Source organism: Prosopis cineraria, unplaced genomic scaffold (genome assembly GCF_029017545.1).
Source record: "Prosopis cineraria cultivar Desert tree isolate PC_DT_omini unplaced genomic scaffold, ASM2901754v1 PC351, whole genome shotgun sequence".
Taxonomy (NCBI): domain Eukaryota; kingdom Viridiplantae; phylum Streptophyta; class Magnoliopsida; order Fabales; family Fabaceae; genus Prosopis; species Prosopis cineraria.
This window is the reverse complement of record NW_026555678.1, coordinates 32844-53726: the sequence shown is the minus strand read 5'-3', so window position 1 is coordinate 53726 and position 20883 is coordinate 32844. Positions and strand designations below refer to the sequence as shown.

General features: G+C 31.0%; 2 protein-coding genes across 3 annotated transcripts; both read right to left on the bottom strand.

Annotated features, from left to right (window-relative positions):
- Nucleotides 1-1101: 1101 nt before the first annotated feature.
- On the bottom strand, nt 1102-5050 carry LOC129296552 (histone-lysine N-methyltransferase, H3 lysine-9 specific SUVH3-like). The gene is made up of 3 exons (XM_054935132.1): nt 4897-5050; nt 2522-4705; nt 1102-1469 (listed from the first exon to the last, which is right to left on the bottom strand). Exon 2 carries the CDS (start codon nt 4554-4556, stop codon nt 2583-2585), a length of 1974 nt encoding a protein of 657 aa, XP_054791107.1. The 5' UTR covers nt 4557-4705; nt 4897-5050; the 3' UTR covers nt 1102-1469; nt 2522-2582.
- Nucleotides 5051-7109: 2059 nt separating this feature from the next.
- LOC129296554 (CO(2)-response secreted protease-like) lies at nt 7110-16670 on the bottom strand. 2 transcript variants are annotated; one of them, XM_054935134.1, is made up of 11 exons: nt 16510-16670; nt 15699-15802; nt 15314-15411; nt 13048-13206; nt 11660-11771; nt 11007-11544; nt 10798-10898; nt 9736-9978; nt 9434-9548; nt 9090-9306; nt 7110-8062 (listed from the first exon to the last, which is right to left on the bottom strand). In XM_054935134.1, the coding sequence occupies exons 1-11, from the start codon at nt 16609-16611 to the stop codon at nt 7512-7514; spliced, it is 2340 nt and encodes a 779-aa protein (XP_054791109.1). In that variant the 5' UTR covers nt 16612-16670; the 3' UTR covers nt 7110-7511. The 2 variants fall into 2 exon arrangements, with proteins under 2 accessions (XP_054791109.1, XP_054791110.1); XM_054935135.1 differs by lacking the exons at nt 15699-15802; nt 16510-16670 and having other exon boundaries at nt 13048-13220; nt 15314-15405.
- Nucleotides 16671-20883: the final 4213 nt, after the last annotated feature.

Genomic DNA, 20883 nt, shown 5'->3' with positions numbered 1-20883 from the left:
TTTTTGATGAATCATAACATGATTGTAGAAATCTCATGATTTTAAACATAACTAAACCTCAGTCTTTTACATGTGTTTATCGTGGCCTTGTAATTGAAAAAAAAAAGTTTCAATGAATTAATATTTGATAAAATTATTATTTTAATTTCTCATAAAATTATAAAATAAATTTAAACCATTAAAATTTAATCTAACAATTTAAAATTATAATTTTTATTTATACAGTTTATATAAAATTATAATAATAAGTTTATTAAATATTAAATATCAACCTTCTATAGGTCATAAAAGGAAAAGGAAGAAAATAAAGAATAAGAAAATAAAAGACACCCCTAGTCCACCTTTGTTAAGGAGGTAAACTTTATCCACACTCAATTACTAATCAGTTGTGATTTTTAATATAGCCTTTTAGTTTGTGGTGGAATAAACATAATACTAATTAATTAATTAATTAATAACAACATGTTCTCTGAAGTTAAGAAATTAGTAGGACGTGAAAGAAACTACTTTCACAATTTGGCCCCAAAATCCATCATAATTTTCTCTTCAAGTTTTAAATGTATACCATTTTTAGATATTAAACTTGCATAGGTGATCATCACTGAGATAAATTTCAGATTAGCTAAATCTATTTAGATGATATAAATATAAGGAAAACTACCCCTCAAATTCACTATACATATTTTGTTTTAATCCATATAATTTATTTTCGTAATTCCTCACCTATTAATTTCACACTCCGAATTTGAAAAAGTACTCATAAGGACCATGAGATAGCCCAAATGAGCAATGTTTATTTTGCTGACATGAAACATCAATACACATAGTTAATATTTTAATTATATTCATACTATTTATTCACCTAACCATCACCAGATTAATTAATTATATATTCTTTTTTTTGAAAGATTATTTATTTATTTATTCAAACCACATCCAGTGAGAATTATAATCATAATATTACATTTTTTTTTCATGTCACTCTTTGAGATATATACATGAATGCAACTGATTCAATGTAGTCCAATAACATACTGAATGCATATCATTCACAAATTTTTTCTAGACTAGTATTAGGGATCGAAAGTAAGGCTCATCATATCTTTCAAAACCAAAATATAAATTCAAAAAGCCAGGCATAGGAAGTTTCTTATCCTAAAGTAAACATATTTACAAACATCAGTTACATACAGTTCACATCACTAAACCAAGACCAAAGAGAAATCATCCAACTATACACACTACATAGTGCCATGAACATCACTAGGCACGTCCTTTCTAGTTCTAGTAACCATATACAGGTCATTCTCTAGCAACTTCTTCAAAACAACTTTACAAACTACTTTTTCTTCATAAACAAAAAAGCTGAGCATTTACTTTCCAGTCAAGCATACCTGGGCTTATAAAAAAAGCACATCCACAAAATTGGAGCTTGATCTGGTTCTCCAAAATATCTGCAGAATCCTTACCTGTCGGTTTATTCAAAATGATACAGTATGTAAGATGAAAAGGACCATTAACCCCAACAAGGTACTCCCTCGGGTCTATCTAACATATATATATAGCATTTCCTAGAAGTCCTGCTTGTTCCAAAATATAAGATACTGAGTAATTCTTATAATTTTTTTTTCAACTATACCCTTATCGCATTTATTATTCCTTTTGAAAAAATAGTTTGTTGAAATTTCAATTGTTATTATTAAGGGGCTAATATCCGCGTTTAATGAGAGTATAATTGGAAATATGTAAAATTTTTTTAAAGAGATTAAGATTTCAACTAATTTTTTTTAAGAACCATGAAGTAGTTATCAAATGTCTTATAACATGGACCAGAGGGAGTAAATACCATTAAAGAAAGGAAGAACTTAGGTTCAATTTCTAAGTTTTGTTATCTTCTTGTTCAATGGAACTACGTCAAGTGATTTCTAGACAATAAAAGAGATTGCTGTGTTGTAAACAATGTCCACGTATCTGATAGAAATAATTGATAAGAACTTTCCATTGGTCTTGTTCATATTAAAAGCATAAACATATGCTTTCAATAATAACATCCATAAAACAACAGCAAAACAAGTGTATTTGTTAAATTGGAAACTTAAAACAAACGTGAAAATTTTTGACAAATCACATTTGACATGAAGGACTGGACATCTTGCATTGGAAAGTAAGTGCAAAGTTGAAACTCTTTAGGAGAGTGAATTGCTAGAAAAGTGATATTATTAGTTTATATTTATATGATCGTATTATATTCAACAATAGTAAAATCAGATGGCATCAATAAATGAAGTTTATGAATTACGCCTAGATGAATGGAACATAATCAGGAAGGAGAAGATCTTATACATTTGCAGGGACAGCCACAAAGCATTATTTATTACTATTTGACAAGTATGAATGTGACAAACTTCAAAAATAGAACAGAAAATGAAAATTGTCATTAAAAAATGGCTGCATTTATTTTGAAGATCATATATGAAAAGATAAGAAATTCTCAATACTTGAAAGAAGTAGGGATTCAAACCTTAGTCACAAGTACAATTCCAAACACCATGCTCATGTGCAAGCAACTGTGACACAATCCATCAACCAAAAGAACCACTGCACTTCGACGATCCACATAAGCATTGTTTTCTACCTCTGGGTATTCTGCTCCCCTTAGCATAATCAGAACGGGAAATCCCATAATCATATGTCAACTCTGTCATTGGTGGAATATGTCTGAGAGAGAAAAATGCAATATGAAGGAACGATTGATTGTTTTCTTCATAAACAACTGGCTGCCAGAAAACATTTGGGGAGCAGCTATGATTCATGAATCTAGCAACATTTCCAAACTCTTTAGCACTTATAATTAGCGGAGATGGAATGTCATAATCCTCACAAGAGTCATTTGAAATCACATCTTCCAATAACTGAGGCGTATGATTCCACTTAAATGGAGAATATATACGGTTAGTATTAAAAGCATACTCATCTTTAATTGCTAACTCCTCATTCTGATTTAAGTTTCCCTTGTCAATAACTTCTCCAGCATATTCACAAACAAAAGAACCAGCACGAATAGGATCCAATGATCGTAGACCCCATCCCCTATCTCTTGTTTTGAATACTTCCAAGGAGTGCTTCAAGCCCATCTGGGATACTCTATTTTTGCAGTTAGGAAAACAACGACATGTGGGGCCACATTCATGAATTAATGGCCTACGACTCACTAGAATGCCATTGCCAATATATGGAAAATCACCTTCATTTCTCCGAATACAAGAGCAATTCAGATCACCAGGGACACATGCTTTTGTACAGTCACAGCCATTAGAAGACTGCATTAAACTGAACGGTTTTGTATATCTAAGGGAATGAAAATAAGTGAAACCACCAGGCAATCTATCATGGTCAACACCATTGACAAGTGATACAGGAATACTCTCAGCTCCTAAAGAGAGATCTGAGAAAATAAGTCCAGTCCTTGAAGAACGGTCTGTCTTCCACTTCTGAACTGATTTCCAAACAGAAAAAGCACTAACCTGTCCAGGCATTCTCACCAACTTGTACTTGAATACACCACTGCCATCTTTCCCCTTTTCTATCCATGAATCTTGAATTTTGTACAGACCATCATAGACATAGACTTTTAAATTTGGATTTGCAGCATCACTCATGCCCCGGATGACTCTTACTTCATTGTGCCGTCGTGAACTTCTTTCCAGAGCAAGGTTACCCCTTTGAAGCTTCTGATCAGCCACCACCTTTTCTTTCTTGCCAAAGTTCCCACTCTGTCCACTATAAATTAAGACATCGTCATCATCTGCATTGTCATCATAATATCCTGATGCAACAATGCTTACAGCCAGAGGTTCTTCCTCAAACCCACCCTTGATGCTCATGTAGTCAATCCCACCCATGGACTGAGCATGTATACCCACAACACACAATTCCATTCTGAAAAAGAAAATGTCCCCGATCTCAACCCCAGGAACTGCACCTACTCTCTTTTTCATGTTTGTTCGAATGCCCTTGGTCATCAATATATTGCCAGCTTTTAAATCTCCACGCTTGGTAAATCCTGAAGCGAATTCCCTGGCATCTTCAAGTTGGCTAATTCTTCTTCGAAGCGCATCAAACTCCATGAGTACAAGACTAACAACTTCCAAGTTACCATCAGTTTGTTGGGCTGGGCTAATGCCAACTACAGAACTTAAATCCACCTGTGATACTTGGATCTTCTTGGCCTTTCTTTGGGATGATTTTGACCTGCTCCCACGTGGTGCTCCACGTTTTGATGGAGTATTGTCTATAGGGCCTCTGAATGAACGGATTGGAGTAGGCATTAGAAAATCTGGTGTCTCTCCAGAGGGAGGAGCATGCTGGTTGAGATCGGTCCATGCTTGAGGTCCTTGAGGACCACCAAAGGGGAAAAAAGGAGCGAACCCAGAAGGACCTTGAGATGACATAGGGAACACTGGCAGCAAGCAACGCAGAGGCTTAACATCCAAAATCGTGAACTTGTCAAAAGAAGTTGAAGAAGGAACAGAGTTTTGGCCGAAACCTCCTTCCATTGCAGACCCCTTCAATCTAAACCTCAAAACCACTATTTTCCCTCAATAACCTACCCAATATCTTGTTCCCCACCTCATATAGAGATTCGTGCTTCGACACTCAAACCATTTGCAGCAGACACACCCAAATGCGTCACGATAGTTTCATCCTGGAAGATTATTTTAAAAGATTAGCAAAATAAATCCCAATGGGCAAATGAGATCACGAATGAAATTTTACTAAAAAGTTGATTGATTTATAGATAAATTGACACACAATTTGTCGAAATTCATAAAAGCTTAACAAATCATCGAAGCAATTGTTTCCTATAAGAAAGAACAAACAAGAAGGTATCTTTACCTTCTGAAGGTGCTTGAAGATTGCAGATCCTTTCTGTCAAATAGGGACGTAAGGAAGGGAGGCGAAGAATTGGAAGCAGAGAGAGAAAACAGAGTAATGGGTGCATCGATAAATGTGTTGAACTTGAACCTGCTGCGGACAGCCGGACAGTGAGTGGAAGAGGTGATGTACGAAATTGTCAGAGTCTTAAAATAATAAAATGTGCATTATCTTACCGAAAAACAATGTTAATTACGAGTACAGATGTATTTCTTTTATTTCTTTAATTTTTTTTTTGCCAAGCATCAATTTTAAATTAAATTTATGTAATTACAGAAGCTTTTACTCCTTTAATCAAATAAATTTGTTATTCTTAAAAGTTAAAATTATTAATTAAGTAATAAAATTGTAACTTTAATAGAAAATTTAATTTGATATTTTTCACACAAAAAAATTATTAAAAAAATAATAATAAAATCTTCTTAAATTATATAAATAATATTATAATTTTTTAAAATATCATAATTTCTTTAAAGTTTTTAAACACGTTTATGTTATTAAAAAATTAATATGAATAGTTAAATTGTTTTTAATTTATATTATTAAAAAATTAATATAAATAATTAAATTGTCTTTAATTTCATAAGTTTTATTTAAAAAATTATAATTTTTTTAATTAAAATAGTAAGAATTTAATAGCAATTCACAACTTTACATTTAAAATCATGATATTTTTTAAGTGTTGCAAATATCAATTATTATTTATAAATTTTATTATAAAATATACAATTTTTTTAAATGTAACGTAATTTATAAGTTTGCATTTAAAATTTTGAATTAAGAATAATTTAATTATTTATATTAATTCTTTAATAACAAAAAAATTTTTAAAAATTTTAAGAAAATTATGACATCTTGAAAAATTAAAATATCATTTATATAATTTAAAATAATTTTATTGTCATATTTTTAATTTTATTTAATAGTAATGTGTTTATATTTTTATTAATTTTTCTATGTACATTTTAGACGGAAGAAAGTTATTTTGAATTTGAAAACATAAATTAATTATATAAATTTGAGATTAAAAATTATATAATTAATTCTAAGTTTGCATAATCTTTTAAGAAAATAAAATTTTTAATTTTATTTTTTAAAAAAATTAAAACTTTTAACTTTTAGTGATTAATACATTTAATTAATAAAAAATAAATGTTTAATTAAAATAAAATAAATTGCATGGATATAATTCAAAATTAAGAAAAATAGAATAACTTGCTAATCATTTTTAAAAAACTAATGGTGAAAACATTCAAAGCTTATATCTACAGTTAAGATTTCATTTTGATCCACTTAACTATTATTAACAGCTAAACTACATCACTTAAAATATAAATACTGTCTAAAATTTACTTAAGTTACCCAACAAAAAGTTAATGCACAAATTTTTTATTTTTTTATTCATGTTTTCATTTTTTAATTATAAAAACTTATTTATACACACACTATAGTTTAAAAAAAAACTCAAGTAAATAGAATGGCTTGGACAGGGCAGTGCAGGCAGGATCATCGAGCCACTCGACCAACCCTGCTACTCACGTCAACACTACACCTAAACAAAATTATAGGATGAATTTGGATTTTAATCCTTTAATTTATAAAACAAACCCCATAATAATATTATTTTTGGCAATTTTGAAATTGGTAGTCAATGCATTAATTGAGCATCAACTCATCAATATTAATGCATTAGTTAAGCATTAAATCATTGATGTAAATGCATTTTACTTCTCCAATGCGCGGTTCCCATAAACAATAAAACAAATGTGGGCAAAAAATTAACAACAAAACAAAGGTGCCATAGTTACCAAGTATAGTTGGTATAAGTGGTAGATGTCCTCATCACTTAAATTATGATTTGATTATTGATTTATAAAAAAATTGTCAAAAGTATATTAGATCCCAGTGCAAGAAAAGTTTTGATGAATTTGGTTATACATTGTAACTAGAACTTGACCAAGTGTAATAGGTTAAAGAATACTTATAAAGTTACTTTGTTTTAAAATAAAATTACTTAAAAATTACGTAGTTTTAGTTTTTTTTTTTTTTAGTTAGTGCTTTAGGAAAGAAGAGGACTGAACTTTGATACATAACATATTCTTGAACGGAAAACAATTACAAAATCAAAGCACATCACTTAAACAGACCTTGAACAGAACACCAAAGAAAAACCATGGACACAATTTTAATCCATTACATATTCAAAGATGAAGGAATGCCCTTGAAGTACATGAATTCCTTTCTAACCAAACAAACTATAGAATTCCATAAACTTATCAAACTCTCTAAAATGAATTTTGAGGAATTGACCCAAAGTAGCAAGACACGCTCAACTCTCTCCAAAACTACCAAAGAGCCTATTCCAAAGGTTTCATGTCAAAAATACATTTTGAGAAAATGAGTAGCTTAGTTTTGATTATTAGTGGATGGAAAGAAGACATTTTCCCCATCCATGACATAGCTAGAGAAAAAGCCAACACAAATTATCAATATTTGTGTGTGTGTGTGTGTGTGAATTTGGCAATGTCCTGTATGTCTGGGCATTGACATAACCTGCACCAGACAACAATGCCAAGTTATTGAACATTGACTGCAAATACTGTATGAACATAATGATGACCATCAAGCCATGTTAGAGATCCAAAATTGTAGCCTTTATGGGCCTCCTTCCCATAGAATGAGACTTCATAGGATAGCTTTGTTATGTTCTCAGAGAAAACAAGTTTACTGGGGAGCACCTTGACAATCAATCCCTCTGGTGCATGCACTTTTGCTAGATATGTGACATTAAGGGGTCCCACATTGGTAACCGTTCTTTTGATTACTTTGGCTTGCTGGGTCCTTCTGAGCTTTTCTATGGAGATTGATGGGTAGTTTATGTTGGATATAAGGTTTTTATTGGATTTCTTTGGGCAGTTGAATTTAGTCTTAGACATTGACCTTATGTTTTTCTGTGAATAGCCATAATAACAAAGGAATCTGAGGTAGTCTTCAACTTCTGTTTCAAAGACTAAACCAGGATAGAGAGCTTTGAGTGGGTTAATTTCCCCAGATCCCATTTCATGTGGGTTGGCAAAGTGATTTGAACTGTTGGTCACAGGCTTCCTCATGTTGTTGTAGGTTGTTGCTGGAAACAAGAAAGTGAAAAGAACTGCATAAGTATCACTTCTCAATTTTAGAACTCATCAGTTAATGAACATTTTGAAAAGATCAAACTTGATCAGGCTCAGCAGACTACTTGGGTTGTGATCAAGTCTAATTCCCACTTTCCATAGACCATACTCTCTTCAGTCCAAAATATAAGTAGCTTTTAATAATAATTCGCATACCAATAAGATCTTTATTCTCATAAAAATATATACTATTTTCCTTTTTTTAACCTTTAGTCCCAATTTATGATGAGTAAGAAAAAAGTCATAAATTTATAGTAAACACAAGAATCCAAGTTAATAAATACAATAGGTAAAATGAAAAGAAATTTCTACAAAAACTAAGTTGCTTATACTACCTTTGTTAAAAAATATAAGACATTTTTAACCAAATCTCACCTCCCAATAAAGTAGTTACCTACTTTCAAACTAACCCTATCTTTCCACATTTATCCCCATTAAACACCCTATAATAGATATGAAGTCATTATCAATAGAGGCACTTTTAAAAAAAAGATAATGATTGCACCTCAAAAGACTAAAAATACCTTACATTTTTAACAGCCAACTCCTCAAAAAATGTCTTACATTTTTAAATGGAGAGAGCAATTAGGAACAAGATTAATTGAGAAAAAATGGGTTATATTTTGGACCAAAGGGAGTATAGAACCACTTGTTTTTCTTTATTTTTACACCCTTTTTAATCCGATCAAGCATGATCTTCACATCTTTTTCTTTCTTCAGGAGAGAGAGATGTCTCGAGATAGATTAAAAGAATGGATACAATGAAACTTTTGATTCTTCAAGTTTGCCTTAATTATTGATTTTGTCCTTGAAATTTAATCTTCCGCAATCAAGTCCTTAAAGTTTCATAATGATACACAATTAATCCTTAAGTTGTTATTTCCCTTTCAAACTATAAGGACTAATTGTGTGTGGTTATGAAACTTGAGTGTCCATAATTTTCATTATCCCTTGAAAGAATAAGGACATTAATTATTGAACCTGTTGTCATTAGGGCTGACTTGATCATTGAAGGACTCCATCTTTTATGTACTGATTTTATGAATGCTGCGGCACCAGTCACATGTGGGCAAGCCATGGATGTACCAGAATTGAGGCCGAATAAGGATGGTCTTTCCCCTGGTGGAACACTTCCCGGTGCAGTGCTCTTGGGTACTATGGCAGCTAAAATGGCAACTCCTGGAGCCATAATGTCCGGCTGAACAACACAATTGCCACAATTAGTGTTGTATAAGAAATGTTGAGAACATTTTTCTCCACATGAGAGGCTTATAAGTTTGCGTTTCCTTGCTCAAATTTGAGCATTTGGTAGGGGGGGAAAATACCTTGATTATGTTTTCTGTAAGAATTGAAGGACCTCTAGATGAGAAAGATGCAACAATTGGTGAAGGCTTAGACCTAGCAACTTCTACTGTTGGAAGAATTGTCGCAGTTGGGTTCCTGTCATGAAGGAAATAAGAAAGAAAGGCTGAAGATTTTAACTTTAAGTTTTTAATTTTTCCCCCGTTGTTGGAAGTTTTTTTTTTTTTTTAAAGTGATGCAGAAGAATTAAAGTTTATGTGAAAGATGGGCCACATGAAGCATAAGCTACGACACTCGTTAGAATATGAAATTTGGGGATGCTTACTTGGTAGAGTTAATGTACTTTAGAATCTGATTCCCTTCAAGATGACCAACATTTGAGCAGGGAAAAATGCCTGTGTTAAAAGGATTATCCTTCTTGTCCTCATCAATCAGTATCATCCCCATGGCTCCTGCATCTTGTAAAACTAGCTGTTTGATTCGTCTTCGAACAGTTGGATCATCAGCAACACAAATCACAATCTTGCCAGCAGCTTTATTGGAATTCAGTGATCCAGGGCCACAGTTCCTGCATTTCATTGAAAGAAAATTTCCTTATGTTACAATTACTTCATTACAGCTTTCTAACATTTAGAGCAACAACTTAGGTGTTGCCGGTATTAGTGCCACTGCCTACTACTATATATATTAGCAACATGTACAAATAAGAACAATAGTATTTTGCCGAAACAGATCTTTCTTTGGGTCATATATGAGTTATTTTCAGAAGCTTTTGACAAGGTAACACTTGAGCAGGAAATGAGACATTAAGAAATATTTCCAACTTCATACTATATAGTGTATTAGTGTGACAATAAGGCAATGAGGATATTTAAAATGAAAAGAAGCTAAAGTAGAATTATTAGGTCTTTGTTATCAAGTTTTCTTTAGTAGTATCATTACATGTGGAAGAATCTTCTGAATGAGATAATAATGTAATATAAGTTATAAATAATGTGTAGGTGTTATTTAAAAATAAAAATAAGAATTAGAGTCTAATAGAAAAACTTTGCCAAAATCATATAGTCTCTCCGAATCACAATATAAAACATCTTCTAGAAGTTTTGCTTGGTTCACAATTTAGGACATTGAGTAACTTTTATAATTGTTTTTTCAACTATACCTTTACTTCATTTATTACTCTCTTTTTTTTAAAAAAAGATGCATTAAAATTTTAATTACTATCATCAAAGCTCTTATATAAGGTATTTAATGAGGGTATAATTGAAAAAATATAAAAAAATTTAAGAAATTAAAGTTTCAACTATCATTTTTTGAGATCTGTAAACTAGTCATCGCTGCCCTATATTTTGGTCTAGAGGGAGTATATCATTTCAAAATTACATACCTGGCTTCTGATGCAAGGGAAAACCTAGCAGCCACATTCTCTCCAAAAACAAGAGGATACAACTTTGAATGAGTGAGGTTTGAGAAGTTAATGCCAAAGCCCTACCAGCACAGTCACAGGTAAAAATTAGATTTCCTATGCATGAAAACTACGTCAAGAAATTTACCACACCTTTCGTTCTACTTGGCATCAGAAATCAAGAAACGTACTTGAAAAGTTTTTCCATTTCCAAGGACAACACTTGATTGAAAGTTCCTATCAATATTAGAAGCTGCAACAGTGAACAGCCATGGAGCAGTGTTCACAACAGTGGAAGGATCAGGACCATCATTCCCTGCTGAGCACACCACCATGACACCTTTTTCTTCCGCATGAAATGCTCCAATGGCTATGGGATCACCCAGAAAGTCTGCTTCAGACGCCGAGCCAATCCCAATGGAGATTGAGATTATATCTACACCATCTCTAACAGCATCATCTATAGCCTTCAATATAGTGCCACCTGAACAACCTTCTTGTGAGCATACCTTGTAGGCGGCAATTCTAGAAGATGGTGAGCCGCCTCTTGCTGTTCCTTGTGCCAAACCAAAAAAACTAGCATTCTTAACTTGGGTTCCAGCTGCTGTTGAAGCAGTATGAGTCCCATGTCCAACAGAGTCTCTTGGTGAGTCTTTGGCTTCTTCACCATGAGTCTTGTTTCCATCTGATTTGGTTTGGGTATTATAGTATCTTGCACCAATCAGTTTCCTGCAAATTCACGGAGATAAGAAAATTTTTACCATAGCAGTAAATCTGCATATTTGATCATGCCAGTTATTCTCATTGAAAAATTTCATATATAGGAGAAGGAAGGAATAATAACCTATTGCAATTGGATAGCTTGAAATCATGACCCTGCATGCAGACTCCTTTCCATCTTGAAGGGATTTCCCCAATACCCTCATCATTAAAACTTGGAGATTCTGGCCATATCCCTTTGAAAAAGAATAGATATAAACTAGAATGAACAATATTCTTTAAGGTACTTGTTTATATTGTAATACATCACATACAATTGCTTTCTAATTAAGGTCAAGCTTAGGTCATTATTAAAATAGGTGAAAGTTATAGTTTTTAAGAGCTTCAGGGGCGAGGACGATTGTTGTGATGACTTAATATGAAGGCCGGGTTCTAATGATATGCTTTCACTGTGAGTGTGACATACAAACCGAACTTCACCATCACTGTGAGTGTCCCTTCAAAACTCCTCAGGCCCAGCAGTTAAGCTAATGTGAGAACAATAAACATATAGTTTTGTAAAATAATATTAGAAAAGAAAATCAAAATAATATTTTTATAAAAATAGTCTAAATTTAAATATAATCTACTCAAAATCTAAAATCTATTGAGCTTTAAGTGAAATATGAAATACCCATTTTTTTAAAATGAAATATATTTTAGTTTGGGTATAATGAGTTTAAAAGTATCGAGACAATGTGGGTAAATTTTTAAAAATTTCACATACTCTTTTGTAAAATTTTCCAAGTTAAGTGGGAGCACTTGCCCACCATCATCACTACCTGTGTCTACCATTAACCCAAGGCATTTATGAGAATTGCATTTACAAGTGAAATTCTTGCCCACCCACTTTGCAAAGTACACTACCATGAAAACATATGTTCATGATGTCATTTTAGGGTGTGTTTGGCCTAAAATTTGCAAAATTAAAATTTGGAGCTGAAGTCAGGGTTAAATCAGTTGTTATAATATGATTTATATTTGGATATTTTACTAAACCTTAGTTTTGAGTCAAAAGCCAAAAAAGTCAGCTTCTTACCGAACCTCAATTTTGAGCCAAAAGTCTTTTCCCATCAATTTTTTTCCTAAACAAGATTAAAATGATCGAACCTCAAGTTTGAGATCCAAACCTCAGTTTGGCCCACCCAAACTGAGGTTAGGGATTAAACAAGAACACAACCTTATTTTTTGTCACTATGTCATATGTTAATTGAAATTTTGTTATCAAGTAATGAGTTTGTAGCTCATGTGACACTTGGGTGTTTCATTTCAGGAGTTTAATTTTTATTCGTAACCCTTAATGAATATAATTGTGAACATTTGTTTGTTTTTCCTATTATTCCATATGTGGAATAATACTGTCTTTTGGGTATAATGTTGAAAGAAAAGGAAAAGGAGTGTTATCTAGCAAAATCTACAAGAAGAAGAACAACACGTACTCTGATAATTAAACTGGACTGAAGCAACACTTACCAGTGTCTATAACACCAATAATAACATCACTTGAAAAGTGTTCGTGTGGGATGTAGCCACGTGACATCATGCCCAAATCTGATTCCAAAAAGTCCCAGGATCTTGTCGTGTGCAATTGAAGAACTGGATCTGGAAACACTGACACGACACCATGGTGCTCTGTTTGAAAATTACTGAGTCACAGTTAGTTCATTAAAGTACAAAATAAGTAATAAACGTTCCACAAACATATATCAAAATGTGCTTAAATATGATTTAGTTTAGTTCTTTCCTTTTTTCATGCATTAAACTAATTAGTCCTTTTAAGATTGGTGAACAAAATTACATATACAAGTTTGATTAAGAGAGCATAATTTATATTCATGGAAGAAAAAATGGTTTTAGTTTTAAGCAAAAATAATGATAGCATTAGTGAGCTTCGTTATTGTGTTGAGAACTCATTAAGGACCTCAAAGAAGAAGAAAATGATTAACTATGACTTAACAACAAAAACATGCATTCCATACTGTGTAGGAACTGAAAACTTGTGAATAGTAAATTTTAATTTGGTATACTCTGTTCATTCCATTTTAATTTTCGCTTTAGCAATTTTTCTTCCTCTTACTTTAACTGTTGTTTTATGATATCCACGAGTAATTAATACTTAGTTTCCAATTCTATCATTAACAAGTAATTAACATATGGTTCTTTAATTTGCAACCAATCACGTGAAATTTTAAAAAAGAAAGAAGATATAATAAGAATCAAAGGTGGAGACGGGACCAACAAAAGTCACAGCTCCCTAACTTTTTAAATTTTTTCTTAGCAAAATGTAAGGGTTATATTTTCGACCCTTGAATTACTACATTATAAAAGCTTTAATATACTATATGAAATTCTCATTTTAATTTTATAATAATCTTTTATGCATGTATAATTCAACTGTTGCAGTAACTTAAAAATATAATTGTCATAGTATTTATTTATTTTCAACAAGATAACGATATATTTGCTTTTAAAGCATTGATATCATTTAATTTTACTTTCATTTTATATTTGATTAAAGAAATTAAAAGAATTATTACTAACACATTTTATAAAGTGCCACAACAAAAATCCCAAGATATATCAAACGAAGAAAAGAACATATTATTTAAAAGAATTAAATAGTAAATTGAACATGCAAGTAATAGAGTTTTTTATATTGAATAGAACTTTAGATCCCAAAGATATATTTAAATTATTCAATACTTATGGGAAAAATGAAATATTTGCCAATTTAATGAAAATTTATATTGAGAAAGAAATTTTAAAATTTTATTGTAAACATGATAATTAATTATTCTTATACCATGAAAAATTAATTAGTAAAATTTAAAAAATGAATACACACACATATTTGTTATATATTTGTAAAATTGAACATAAATATATAGGTTAAAATATTTATGTTATGTTAGTGATATATATAGATTTAATTTTTTTTATTATTATAAATGCTTTATCATTTCAGCCTCCTAACAAAATTTTATAGCTCTGCCATTGATAAGGATAATCCAGTAAAATTAAATTATATAATTTATTAAGTTACTATTACCTTGTTTTTTAAGGTACAAGGAATATAATTGTTCAACAGTTGAGCCTAATCTCCGTCACTGTATTAGAAGGTAAAAAAAAAAAAATAAACATCTCCTAACTAGGTTGTGACATATACAAGTGTTGGAATTTAGATCTCCAACCATTTGTTTGATAGATAAGAGCTTCTATATTTTGTACTCACTTTAATTAAGCCTTGCCCGATTTTGCATAGGGCAAGGCTTAAGAAATTGAAGAGAAAAAAAAAGAGCAACAAAACTTTTAGGTTTGGGTCTAAAAGCCTTGCAAAACAAAAGGGAGGGTTAGGATCGTTGAAAATCTGCCCTTTTTTTAAGGTTATATTGTTATTTTGAGCTTGAAAAACTCAAAATTCCTAGCTGAGACTGAAAGTCCCTTTATCTTTTTTTTTTTTTTAAATCCCATGCATTGGGGAATACCTTAAACAAAAACACTTCAAAAGAGACAGTATTGAACTCGCACAGGGTCATGCTGTTATACTTCTTTTTCTTTTTGGTGTCCTATAATTATTTCTTATTAAATTTAACAACAATGTGACAGTATTATTATTGGTTTCTTAAACACCGTCCAAATTGCAGGTGCATGCATCTAATTCTAATTGTTAGAAAAGCAAAAGAATGGCGAAAATATATTTTGAAAAATTGGAAAAAGAGGAAGCAAATAAGACGAGTACCAGACAATGCAGAAGCTTCACTCTCTGTAAGCATGGCTGAGAATCCACTAAAAGCATGGCTGTAATGGTGGATTAGAGCTATCCTCTCACTCTCTCCTCTGTGAAAAGTTAAAGTTAAAAAGTCGTATTGGATTAGTTTCACTAATTTCAATGCTAATTATTATTTTAATTTAATAATGAATTAATATGTTATTAGGATGTGGGAAAAAAAAAAAACGCTTCTCAGGGTATGGCCCCGCTTTTAGTAAGTTTATATATGTCTTATTGTGAGGATTATAATAAGAACAAAATGCTCCTAACAATAATGAAATGTTTGAACGTGGAGAAATAATCAAATTGTGATTAAATAAATTAATATATATAAGTTGCAAGATAAATGAAAAACCTTGGAATAAAGGAAGACAATAGCTGCAAATGTGCTGATTCTGGAACTTGAGAATCTAACCCAATGCTGTTTGATGCTGAACTTCCCATGTAAACAACATAAGGCTACATGTAAAATACAATAAGAAAAGCTTAAGAAGTGATCTTAATTAGAGTAAAAAATAACAATGACCAATTAAAGGCAACAATATAATCTTCAGGCATTAGAGAGGTGTCAGTGTCAAGCTTCTCTGTCTTGATTTTCGGTCATGTCCTCTCCATATACATGCACACAAAACAAAATATAGGCATGCCTTACCTACATACATACATGCATGCATACATATATGAAAACAACATGACCAATTGACTTGGAGAGAACTCCTAGAGATAATAATTTAAAGTAATAAATAATGGCAAAAAATATGACTTGTCAAACAAAAGAGAGAGGTCAGGTATTCTAGGTCTTTGATCTAAACTAATTTAGTTAGCAGTTTGTAGACATCTTTTTGGAGGGCATATCTCTCACCAAGAATTTAATTACTATTACATATCTAAAGTTTGAACTTGAGACCTTTAGTTAAAATGAACTAACATCCCTAGTCAATTGATTTTTGAAGAGAACTCCAACTAGAGGGAGAGATTCTCCTTTGATTTTTTTTTTTGTTCTATTGACTCTTGAGATAACAAAACAAGGTAGGTATATATATTTTGTGATGTGTCTCACTTGACCATTCATGTGTGTGTGTGTGTGAGAGAGAGAGAGAGAGAGAGAGAGAGAGAGAGAGAGAGAGAGAGAGAGAGAGAGAGAGAGAGAGAGAGAGAGAGAGGACCTTGGGAATTTGATGTGATGATGATAAGGCTATGGAAAGAGAAAAGAGGAGGAGGAGAAAAGGTACAAAGAGGAAACGAAGGAATTGCAGAAGGGAAGCCATTGAAGATATATATGTGGAGAGAGAAGAAAGAGCTTCTTTCTGTGTGCTGATGATGAAGACGAAGACAAGTGCATGAGTTATGATCAATTTATAGGCCAAGTGAGAACTGATGAGAAGTGAGACTGAGATTTGATGCTTCAAAGTTCAAACATGAACCATGTGAATGCACATCTAATGCTTGTTTAATTCTTTTTACACTACTTGTATAATTGGGGTTTGGATACAGTGAGGCGCACACATATGTACGTGGCACAAAAATTATTAATTGTTTAATGGAATGTCTATCAAAAAATTTGTCACGCAATATTGAAAAAGCACCAAATCTTAAATTTTTAAAGAAATAATATAGGCATGAAGGTGTTTTGATTGTTGTTTTAAATTTTTAAAAAGAAATATATTTTAATAATTTTTAAATGTTGATGAAATTTAACGATGGAGACATTCATTAAATATATGAATTTATGTCACTCATTGAATTTAAATATGTATACTTAAATAAAATGTGTTCTTTATCCATTAAGGAGAACATTGATGTTTATCCATTGAGCAATTAATCATTTAATAATTATGAGTCAAAAGTCTTAAAAATATTTTCTGTTATGTGCTGTTCTGCATTTGGATATTCCGAGAAAATTAAATGGGGGGGGGGGGGAAGCAAGATCTTAAAAGAGACAGGATTAATTTTCATTTCCTTAAAGAAGACGAAAAAGAAGACGACAAAATATGCTTCACATGGAAGCAACTTAAGTCTCTGTTCGTTTCACGGAAAAGAATCAAAATCTTTGGATTTACGTTTTCATAAATAAGATAATAAAAAGATCTAAGAAGAAGAAGAAGAAGAATATCACATGCTTCAAAGTAAATATAAATAATAATATACATTAATTATATTATTTAATAGTGTGGTGTTCTTTATTTTCCTTTTTTTCGTCTGTTCCTTTATGTTTTCGTCCCGTCATTTTCTTCTCGTTGCTCAATTCACGTGTTGTTATAGTTTATATTACTTACTTTGATTTCAGCATCTTCTTCTTTTGTTCCTTTTATTTGGATATATTATCTTTAATTCTTTTGCTTTTAGCTCCGTGAAGAACAACTCTAAATATGCTTAGAGAGCAAATGATGAGCTGACAAGTGCTACCACGTTGATCATTCTATAGATTCTCATGCATAAAACCACGTTGCAATAATATTTAATATGCATGATTTGTGAACACCTGGATCCTACTTATCTTGGTGATCTTTTCAACAAAATGTTGCTAATTAGATATATTTGATTAGGTAATATACAATGGTGGAGAGAGAATATATTTAGTCTTTTAAGCCAAACTTTGATTAGATACTTGATTAGGTAAATGTTTAAACAAAAAATTAAAATAATGGGTCAGTAGTATATGGATCCCTTGAAACGTGAGGAGTCCCAAGATTTTCTAAAGTAAAGAGAGGATGTAATATGGCACTGAGTTTCATTTCAGGTATGTAAGTCAAGTGTATATCTACGGAGAATATCAATAAAGGACTTTTGAGAAAATTTAATACCTGATAAAGACCTAAATGAACTGAATACTTGTTTAAAACAACAATTTTACTCATTAAATAATAATGTGTACTTGTTAGCAGTTCTTTTATAAAATTAAATTGCTTACAGGATACTTTATTGATATTTTCCCTTTTAACTATCTCTAAAAATATTTATGACAATTAAGGATCATCTAATTTTAAAATTTCAAAAAAGGACCATAGTCTTAGTTAGTGTTAAGCACTCATTTTGTACATTTTTTATACTCATATTCATATTTTCGACACTTAGTTTTTCAATTCTCTCATCAATCATCTTATATATGTTTTTTAATATTTATCTTCCACGTTTTCAACATTAAAAAACAAAACAAAGATAAGTGTTAAAAATAAAAGATGATTATTGAAAATATCAAAGATGACTTTTGGAAAAAAAAGAAAAAATGATGGTTGAAAATGCTAACGTTGAGTATTGGAAATGTAAAAAAATAGATATTAAAAAAAATGAAAGATGAGTGATGAAAAAAGAAATTAACTTAGGAAAAGCTTTGAGAAAACAAAAGATAATTTTTGAATTAAATGGGCGATCAATGTGAATTTGAACTGGAAAAACCTTGAACTTATAATTTTCCAAGTGATGTGATGGGTTGGTAGTGGAGAAAATTAATGAATTTGAGAGTAAATCTAAGTAGAGTTTCTAAATTATGGCATGTGATCTTTTAGCCTATGTGGCACTATAAGTTGATAATAATGGCCTATAAGTTGCTACCAGGACAGAGTGCTAGATTTATGCAAGCCTCCTTTGTGTGGGACAAAATAAATAATACCAAAACATATTATTTTATTTTGTTTGTTCACAACAAAATAGGTTGGTTACTCAAAAATATTAGTTTCCTTTAATTGCTAGATTGATTGCCTTGTATATTTATTTGTGTTATATAATGCTAAAAATGAGACAATTATTCTTCACATGTGATTGGTTCAAGGATTTATTTATATACTTATTTAGCAAAACAAAATTGGGGAAATAGTATGCATTGCATGCTTTTAAAGCAGAGGCAATAGTGACCTAGGATAGGCACTTAATCTTTAAATGGATACCAATAAATTTAGGTTGGTTCAAGTTAGATGTAGGTGACTCCATTGACAGCCAAAACCTTCTTGGTTCAATGGCACTCCATGCCTTTTAAGCAATGATTTAAAAATAAATCGGACCAGATGAACCATCGATCGATTAGAGTAACAATTAGGTCAAGCCAAAAAAAATTGTTTGGGAAGTTAGGCTAGGTTGGACTGCTTTGAACCAAAGATCGAATTGGGAACCAAAATTAAGCCGTGAACCGGTTCCAGTTTTTAAAAACTGAACTGTTCAAAAAATGTCTCTTTTTATTTTTTCTAGACAATGATTAATTTTTTTAATTATTTGATGTTATATTGTATTATGTGGTTTATTAAGTCATTATAAAAATAAAATATTTAATTTTATTTTTAAGTTAAGTAGCAATTTCATATTTATTTTTTATATTTAAATTATTTTATAAATATATAATTTTTTTAATTTTATTACTACATCACCAGTTCGACCATTAGTCTAACCCGATTAGATCATGTGAACCATAAACTGCTAACTTTTTTGATTCAATATCTGATTCGGTTTTGAAAATACTGCTTCTAAGGGGGGGGAAAAAGGTTGTGGATTTCATACCTCATGCAATGAAGGAGTATGTGTGTAGTACTCTTTCTTTTGTCAAAAGAGCCACTCTTTGTTACGAAGGAAGGGACAAGTATATAGGTGTGTACAAATGGGTGTTTATATCTAATCTATTTCAAAAAAAAAAAATTGATTTCGTTAACTCGAGTGAGTTCACTATCTGTGAAAGGTCATTCGGGACTCTCGAGGAATTTGGAAAAAGGGTTTACAAAATTTTCAAGGCATCAACCAAGTATTGTTGCAAAACTTTCGACAATCTTATGAAAGTCTAGAACTTTGTTACAAGAAAGCTTACTTTTATATCAATGTCCACAACAACTCCTTAGAAGCTATTTATTTTATTCAGAATGAAAATACACATACTAATCCTCTTATCAATTATATTAGAAGAATTAGAAATCTTTTTATACATGATTAGCAAGTCTCTATTGGTCATGCATTTAGAGAAGTAAATCATTTTGTTGATTGATTGGTTCACTAAGCTAATATTGAAATTTTTAATGAATTACCACTGTGTTGTAGGGACTCTTTACATCTAGGCATATCTCGATTTATTTGTAACCACATGATTTTTTGATTATGGGCTTGTCAATCCAAAAACAAACTACAAGTGATCAAGAAACTCTAGGTTTTAGGTTGAGGTGTGTATAAAAAGTCTAATCTTGTCTTAAAATAAAAGAACTTAAGGCCAATATAAAACTAGAATTTCTTAAAAATTGCAACATTGTGTAGGATCTTTTTCTTTCATTATATATATATATATATATATTGTACATGTTTTGTAATGATCCAAAATTTAAATTAAATAATTTTTCTTCCCTATTGATATTTTATTTAATTATTTTAGTTATAACACATGAGGAGTAAAGGTCTAATAGAATTTATATTAGTTATTTATATGAAGGTTTATAATTTGAATCTTATTTAAGTCAAATATTAATTTTATTTTTATATGAGAATTATTAAAGTTTTCTTATATCTTTTATTATTAAAAATATTATGACGAAAAAAAATTCTTGGGGTATCTTTTTGAAATTTTTCCAACC